The 8718-nt window shown below is 50.9% G+C and overlaps 1 protein-coding gene across 1 annotated transcript in view; it reads left to right on the forward strand.

Moving 5' to 3' along the window:
* Positions 1-8718, forward strand: part of LOC104166162 (cystathionine beta-synthase-like) — a 22791-nt gene that overhangs the window by 10454 nt on the left and 3619 nt on the right. The window contains exons 7-13 of the mRNA XM_009706006.1: positions 568-637; positions 1901-1992; positions 3132-3257; positions 4276-4360; positions 6123-6228; positions 6807-6878; positions 8120-8254. Of these exons, the coding sequence (XP_009704308.1) occupies positions 568-637; positions 1901-1992; positions 3132-3257; positions 4276-4360; positions 6123-6228; positions 6807-6878; positions 8120-8254 (686 nt within the window). The remainder of the gene's footprint in view (positions 1-567; positions 638-1900; positions 1993-3131; positions 3258-4275; positions 4361-6122; positions 6229-6806; positions 6879-8119; positions 8255-8718) is intronic.

Consider the following 8718-nt stretch of genomic DNA (forward strand, 5'->3'; position numbering starts at 1 on the left):
CTCTAAGTGACAAAGCGGCTCTCAAAATTAGAGACATATACGATGCTTGAAAAAAGTTTTCTAATATAGCTTTTGAGGAGGGGTTTCTTGTTGTTTTCTCAGCTTTTTAGGAGTATTGTAGGGCTGTGGTTTCAACTTTTTCAAGGCATCAGAAAAGGTTAAAATGCTTCTATCTAAGCGCTAACAAAAACACCGAGGCACTGTCTTCCCTCCAGCACCCAGGGCTTTAAAAAAACCCCTCCAGATCCCACAAAACCGGGCAGTTCAGCATACGGGGACAGCTGCACCATCCCCACACCGACTGGGCACCGAGTGCTGAAGAGGGAGTGTTTGTGGGCATAGCTAATCTTCCAGTGTGCCCAAATCCCAAGTGTCCTTGGAAATCTGTCCCAAAGTGAACAACCAGGAGGAAGGAATACCTGTGTCCTGGCCTGGCCGGGTTGCAGTCCAGGGAGAGGAGGGAGCGGTTGCATGCTTTGGGGAAAGCTCATCAGGAGCTATTGCTAGGTTGGTATTTGACCTACACTTCCCACAGTAACTCCTGCTGTTCTCTGTTGAAATAAACAGTACCGAAATCCAAGCAACCCCCTGGCTCATTACGACACCACAGCTGAGGAGATCCTGGAGCAGTGTGAAGGTACCGTCTGCGCTGTTGTTTCTACGTGCTGAGGATGTGCAGAGGGCTATAACCCTCTCCGAGAGGCTTATTTTACAACATTCATTGACTTAAAAGTCTACAAACAGCCAAAAGGGCCTCTGTAGGTGAAGGCATCCTCAATAACACTGAGACGCGGAGCGTAGCAACTTCTCATAATCCTCTCCAGATAGACCTGAGCCTGCAGGGCTTCCCTGCGATGGCCTTCCATTCCAAAAGCCAGAGGCTTAGCAAATTTGGGCTCTACCCAAGGAGGAAGAACCTGTCTCTTGGTGGCTACAACATCTCTGCAACCTGTCAACTGGGAACACAAGATGGCCCAAGAGGCCTCACTGGGGAATGTAAATCCATCAGGGCATGGCAGGCTGCATCTGATCCAGCACGCTCATTTGCAAGTCAAAATAGACTGAAACTTCACAGACTAATGACATTTGATGTGACAGCTGGGGGAGGATAAAGGACTATCCCAGTCCATGTTTGTGCAGATAGAAATGAAATTTATTGCCAGTACTGCGAGCGCTGCAGAACGTAAACAAGACTCAAGGGTTTTAACCAGAGAGCAGTTATCATAACACTAAAGCAGTTGGGTAGCAACAGCAACAAGAGAGTCCCAACCTTCCCTCCAGTGCAATGTCTAGATTTGCTCCTGCTGGCTGCCAGCAGTGAATTACAAGTCCCCTTTTCCCAGTGCAGTTGCACCATAAGGCTCTGAAGTCCTGACTGGTTCTGCTCCTACCAGTCCTAAAGCAGTATAATTTCACTGATGCCCACGGGGCTACATCTGACCGACACGGGTGCCAAGGCAGAGGTCTGCCATCCCTCCGCCGTGGATGCTAACACTAGTTGCAAAGTTGTGCCTGTTATTGGTAGGTGCTGCCATTCACGTGCGTGCTTTGCTTCGACGTGGAATGGTTTGAAAGGGCTGGAAGTGCTGAGGTACTCTCTCCCCCTTAAGCCAGTAGATGCCAAAGATGCAGAAATCACGGAGACCAGTGGGAGATCTGGAGGTCAGCTCCAGCCCCCTGCACTCAGGCAGAATCAGCTGTGCTCAGATCCTGCAAACTCATCTGAGCTTCTCCACAGGACCACATTTTGGCCGCTAGCATGACCTCCTCCTTTCCACACACGGGGTTCTCGCAGCCGAGGGACACGGGCTCTGCATCTGCGCAGGGCCCTGAATAAAGGGGAGACGATGCTGGAGGCCATGCTGAGTCCCTGAAAGCCTCTCTCTTCCCTGACCTGCAGGCAAGGTCCACATGGTGGTGATTGGGTCTGGCACAGGAGGCACCATCACTGGCGTCGCCAGGAAGCTGAAGGAGAAGTGCCCGGAGTGCAAGGTAAGCTGGACGGCAGGGCTGCCCGCTGGGAGCCGTGACCCCTCTGGGTTTTCCTCCCTGTGCTTTTGATCAAGCCTAACCCCCCCCCGGCTCACCTGAGCTAGCGGTTGTTGTCTCCACCTATTTGTTTTTTCACAAGGAGTCTGGCTTTTGTTGGAAGCAATTTGGTGTTAGGCTCAGCTTGACCTAGATCCATCCAAGTGCCTTAGGAGTCAAAGGCTCCACAGCCCCATTCCTAATCCCAGCCTGCCTGGTGACCTGCCCTTTGCAGGACACTCTCGGACGTCCATCACCGAAGCGGCTGGCCCGGCTGCCAGCATCACTGCTCCTGGTTAACCTGCCTGCTGAAATTGTCTGTTCTGGCAGCTCTGCGGGGGGATGCAGACTGTGCAAGTGCTTCTCATCTGCCGTTGCAAAAGCTTCCATGCTTTATGGTTGACACCGGTCATAGACGCTCGTTCTGCAGAGCTTGTGCTTCAAGGCGGACAGGAGGTTTGATGGTTATTGCCTCTCCGCTGTAGTCAGTGTGTGAGTGATCCTTGGTACGCCGGAGACAAATGGAGATGGTGTGGACCCAGTCGCTGGAGGACCTGGGCATGAGATGATCTCACTGACTGATGGAGCTGCCTGTGGATCAGTGTCACCATCCCCTCTTAAGCTGTGTGCTGAGGGAGGCGACCAGTAAAGCTATAAGGAAGCAGGGAGGTGTCACCGTCAGCCAGCCCAACTAGATCCAGAAAGGACGTCTGTAGCCATGGCTTTGCGCGGGTTTGAGCTAGCTGGCTGGCTTTGCGCTGGAGCAGGTTAAGGAGCGCTCACACTACCCTCAGGGTTGAGCTTTGGAAGTAGCAGGCTCTGCCAAAGGGGTGATGACAAACACCTTGAGAGTGATAACGTTTTAAGCCACCAGTCACTTCTGCAGCAGCTGAACACTACCTAGGATCTATTTAAAAAGCCAGTGGGAAACAGCACCCTTTTATCCTGAAATGTCCCCATGCTACCAGTGGATGGGAATACTAATGAATATCATGGGAAGGAAAACGTTGCTGATAAGGGCGGGGGTAATTTTTCCTTTGAGTTGTGTGTTTGACTATTTCTGAACTCCCTTTGTGGTTTAACAAAACTTCCTTCTCTCCAAGATCATCGGTGTAGATCCCGAGGGCTCCATCGTCGCTCTGCCCAGCGAGATGAACAGGACAAACACCACAACCATCGAAGTGGAGGGCATTGGGCATGACTTTATCCCTACCGTCCTTGACAGATCAGTAAGTAGCCGTGTGATGAGAGGCCTCTCTCTGATCCTTGGCTTTGCATCCAGCCTGCTCCCAAGCCCAGAGGTAGCCAGCTCTGACACCCGGCCATGGGCCAGCCCTAAGGCTACTTGTGTACCCTCCCAGTGCAGATGAGCTGTTGTAGGGGGATTGGGACCCCAGCACTAAAGCATCTCTCTGAGTAAATCTGATTATAACTGACCTACAAGGAGAAGGCAAATACAGGGGCAAACGAGGAATACACCACAGCGCCAGCCTCACCAACGTTCAGAGCGTGCCTCTCTCACTACGATCACGCAGGAAAGGTCAGTGCTGAGGCTGCTCTTCATCACACGAGTGTTTGCTGAGCCCTCGCTAGTGCAGGCACCGCATGTACAGAGCAGAAACCTTGCACCATTTCTGGGCTGGAAGACAAGATCCAAGCCATGCAAGACAACAGATCACGAACCTTGTACCGCTTCTTGTCAAGTTTCTTCTCGGTGTATCCTTTGCCACCAGGCACAGAGCTTTAAAGCCTTAATTCAAGCTGCCTGCGTTCCCCTGTCCTTGTTCCTAGAAAGGTCCCCCACAGCCTCAGACCCCAAATTCCTTCTGCTTTCAGATGTTGTGTTAACTACCTCTCTGCTGTCGGCACACGGCTTTAGAGCTGTGACCTGTAATAATCCTAAACTCTTTCTGTAGTTGGATCTGATTTTGCCTGGAAAAATCTTGACCATTAGTGTAGCCCAGCCCAGGACATCACGAACACCACTCCCTCTTCTGCATCTTGACTCTGGATCTGTCAGACATCCCAAACTCTCCAAGGAAAGGGGGCTGCCTGGAAAGGCTAAAGTGGGTACCAGCAAGCAAGGACAAACCCTCCGGGCCAGGGGTGCCCTGACAAATACAACAAGTGTGGAAAGCAGCTCAAAGCTGCCAGATGATGTAGGCATCAGCACCATGGTGTGCTTCACAGGATCAGGACAGCCTGAAATAACCCCGCCAAGACCCAACCTTCTTGCTTTCTCTTCAGGTGGTCGATCAGTGGTATAAATGCAACGACAGAGACTCGTTCCTCATGTCTCGCAGGCTGATCAGAGAAGAGGGATTATTGTGCGGTAAGCATCAACGACAACCGTTGCTTCTCTTAACAAACTTTCTGCACTTCATCCTTTTGGGACCAAAACACTTCAGGGTAGGTGCTGTCTGCTTTTGGTGACTGCTAGGTTAACAGAGCTCACCACCTCTGGATGTGTTCAAAAAACGTTTACATGTGGCACTTCGAGACATGGTTTAGTGGGCATGGTGGCATCGGGTGTACGGTTGGACTTGATGATCTTTGAGGTCTCTTCCAACCACAACGATTCTATGATTCTATGGTTCTATGAATGGCCGAACCCCGAGCTGGTGTGTAGGTCGCTGTAGACTACAGAGATGTGGCAGTGAGTCTGTGGTCTGGGATCCGACATGTCGGCCACAATAATTATAGAAGCAATAACTCTCCTCTTACTGGAGCACTTTCGTACATGGAACTGGATCTTCAGCCCTAACTCTGTGTGGGGTAGTGTTACAGGGGCTGAAGAGAGGATTAATGGGACTCGGGGCAGGACAGGTGGGCTAAAACTGTCGCTCCGCTAACTCTGCGAGGCTGTACTCTCTGTCATTGAACGGTTGCCACGCGAGAGGTGCCAGGTTTGGACCAGGAAAGTAAAAAAAAGTGTAAGATGTTCTTACTGAGTATTTCTCCTTGTGCCAACAAGCTATAAGTGATCGCACCGGCTTTCCAAAATGAACAGGTGCCCTCAGACAAACCCTGCCCGGTCCCTAAGAGCCTCTGCACAGCATCAGCATTTTTTTCAGCTTTCCCTGCCACCGAGCAGATAGCTACAGGTTTGCATCCAGGACCAGACAATATGTGGGCTTGTAGTTACAGCTGTTAAAAGTCCTGAGTGCTCACACCCGGGGAGTTTTGGAAAAGATCAGGCCGTTTGTAATGAAAAGCTTAAATGTAGATGTAACCTAGCAGGCACAGAGTCACTGCGTTTCAGCAGAAACCACTTGCTGAACTCAACTATAATTTGTGAATAGCTTCATGTTCCCTGAACTGCATTTTTCAGGGCCTTTCCTCATTTGTTTGAAAAATGTGACCCAATGCTAATTAACCTGCTGTAAAATACGTGCTGCCTTGAATGCAGTGTGTAATTGGCACACAGATAGTGGAATGTGTTTGACTTCCAGTACTCGAACTACTGGTGGAAGAATTGCCTCTGTAAAGCAGGGACCTGCTCTCCCTACGTGCAGCAAACCACATGCGTGCACACAGACACAGGGAGCGTTTAATTCTTCCCATCACGTTGACCTGGTATTCCAAGCATGACTGTAATGTTTATGTCTTTTTCAGTCTTTACAATGCATTTAAAGCCAATCTTTGATTGCCAAATAGGTCAGCCAGAAGCTCTAGATTTGGCATGGTCTTCTCCTCACCCAAGGGAAGCGTGCGGTGTGGGCAGCAGTGGGATGAATATCTTTGTATTGAACCTTTCAGCCCTTGGCGTGCTCGCAGAGTCGCCACAAGAAGCAGTCCATGAAATTCATAAGGTGGTTCTTATGTCGCCTCAAAAACCCACTGCCAAGAGCCACCATACGAACATGTCCCTACCTCTTCCTGACCCTAAAGCCTACAAGGCTGTGGGGCCGATTGTCATCCCATTCCCAGCATCTTGAGCTGCCCCGGTCTACAAGGTCCCACCTCTGCTACTGCCTTGCCCAGGTGCCTCTGTGCCGTCAGCCGGGGCAGCGCCGTGCCCCACGCACCGGGACTGTGGCCCTACACCCTGGGCAGCCCCAACGCTTGTCTCTCTCTTCTTGGTACTCATCCAGGCGGCAGCTCTGGCAGCGCCATGTCCGTCGCCGTGCGGGCTGCCAGGGACCTGAAGGAAGGCCAACGCTGCGTCGTCATCTTGCCCGACTCCGTCAGGAACTACATGTGAGTTTCTCCCTGTTTTCCAGCGTCGGGGTGGGAGCTCCCATAGCCTTCTCCCCAGCTCTGTGTATGGACCGGGTTGGGGCCATGGGGCCCTTCAGACACATGAGCTGAGCGCTGCTGAGCTGGGTGGTGTGGGTTGCTGGAGAACCACCCCAATAACTCTGATATAGCATGGCACCCAGAGCGAGCCCAGAGCTGAAGGTCTCCTTCAAGCAGCTCGCAGGAAAAAAAATGAATAAACAACAGGGAGAAATATCATACTACCGTGGCGAGCACCAGGGGCTGGGTGTTGGGACACTTGGGTTTTATTTCCTCTTGTCACTGACTTACTGCACGGAGCAGGAATCAGTCAAGCTACGGTTTTTGAACTTGCATGCCTAAAGTTAGGAAGGCAAATAGCTGACGTGCTTCTAAGAGTTACTGAGCACTCGCAGCTCCCGTTGACCTTAAAAGGGGCTAAGAGCAGCCAGCTGCAAAAATCATGGGAGCCCCGGGGCAGTGCTGCGGTCTAGTGCATGAAACAAAGCACGACTTCTTCTGGAAGGCTCACAGACTCACTCTTTGTTGGTGATTTCTAGGTCCAAATTTTTGAATGATAAGTGGATGATAAAAAATGGTTTCCTAAATGATGTCCAGGAGCACAAGCCTTGGTAAGACAACTTCTGCTGGTATAAACTGTGCTAAGGATATCAGCTTTCTGAGTCTGGAAATTATCATCTTCAAAGGAAAGTATTATCTTTTAGTATTTAGAAAAAATGTAGTTAAGTCCAGATCCCTCTGGGAAGGAGATAATGTCAGCTCCTCTCTTTTGAGTGGTTAGATATCTCAGTTGTCCAATCAAAGCCTATAAAGGAGCTGTTTCTGTCCCAAAGTTGCTGCTCCGCTCCCACGTGGCAGTCATTGTCCAGGCCACCTGGACACCTCTGCCGAGCAGAATCGCTGAGGTGGACATCTTCCTCCCCTCAAAACCTCCTCTCTCTACTCCATAGCTGGTGCTCAAAGGAACATCAGGCTGGTGGGGAGGTCGGTCCCTCCTGTAGCAAGCACCCTTTCAAACAGCTCTGGAGGGCTTTCCTGGCAGGGAACAGTAAATTTTCAATTTCCAGAGCTGCAGGCCAGAAAAGATGACCAACTCAGCTGTCTCCTGGACACCATGGGGTAAAAGTCCCCTCAAGGCAGGGAATCACAAACTGCTGATGCCAGGTGACGTGTGGCCGGGCAAATGCCAGTTGTTTAGAAAGCGCCTGGTCTTACTTTAAAGACAGCAGGTATTATTGACGTCACCTGCTCCTTTGGGTTGCTATAACCAAAGGTTATTGAAAAATAGTTCCTAAAAATTAGATACATTTCCAAAGCCTCTCATGCCTGGTTAGAATTGCTCTTGGCCTTTCCAGCCTCTAGCATTGCCCTGCCTTTTCCACAAGGACAAAGGGCTGAGATGAGCTGGGTGTTGCCCGTGGTCCCCAGCAAACAAGCGTAGCTTGTCCCTCGTAAGTCACACAAGCATCTCCGCCAGGCTTTCTCCTGGAGGAGCTGCAAATGCTGCATTTTGAGGGCCAAGGATACAAACCAAAGAAGTAGAACTGGTAGACCTCCCCACTCATTGAAGTGAAGCCCTCAGTAGCTTACTTGGATTCAGGACAGCTCAGCACCTTGCCAACCACTGGCCTCAGCCCTGCCTCTGGAGTTGTATGAACACCGGATCAACAAGACTTGGCCATGGTTGACTTGCAGCATTGGTGCTTTGGGGATAGGAGTGGGGCGAGTTTTGCAGGTGGGCAGAATATCTCTGTGTGGTTGGTCTCATCTCCATCGGCCTTGCCGCCCTGAGCAAGGCCCGCAGCCGCGCAGCAGAGCATAACAGCTTGGTGCCGCCGTTGTCTTTCAACAGGTGGTGGAACATCAAGGTGCAGAAACTGAACCTCTCAGCCCCTCTCATTCTCCTCCCAGAAGTCAGCTGTCAAAAGGCAATTGAGATCCTCCAGGAGAAGGGATATGACCAAGCTCCTGTTGTTGCTGAATCAGGGTAACTGTTTTTACTCATTGCGGACACGGCCATTCACATAGGAAAAGCAGCCGTGATGAAACTAAAGAGAAAGTCCCATTTGCTGAGCCAGCAATGGGGCTCTTGCGTTGGACTCTGTGATACATATTATAAAGATGCCATCTGTCTCCTTGTGAAGATTCATCAATAAAACTCCCTGTAAATGAGCTAGTTGAAGTCCAAGCCAGATCCAGTGCCCACCAGACTCAGCAGAGGTTGGACCAGTGCACAGGCAAGGGGAGGCCAGAGGAGAGGAGAGGGCTGGGTGGAAAACCCACACAAATAAACAGCTGGAGAGCCCACAAGTTTTCCTTCTCCCAGCTACCAAGTCCTGGACTGCAATAGCAGACTTTAACTACTCTTAAAGTGACAGCTTGGTGAGGACAAGGGTCTTCTTGTCCCGCTCAGATGAGAAGCAAGCTGGTGCCTCCCACTGATGGCAGCAG

This window comes from Cariama cristata, unplaced genomic scaffold, assembly GCF_000690535.1.
Source record: "Cariama cristata isolate BGI_N322 unplaced genomic scaffold, ASM69053v1 scaffold6088, whole genome shotgun sequence".
Lineage (NCBI taxonomy): Eukaryota > Metazoa > Chordata > Aves > Cariamiformes > Cariamidae > Cariama > Cariama cristata.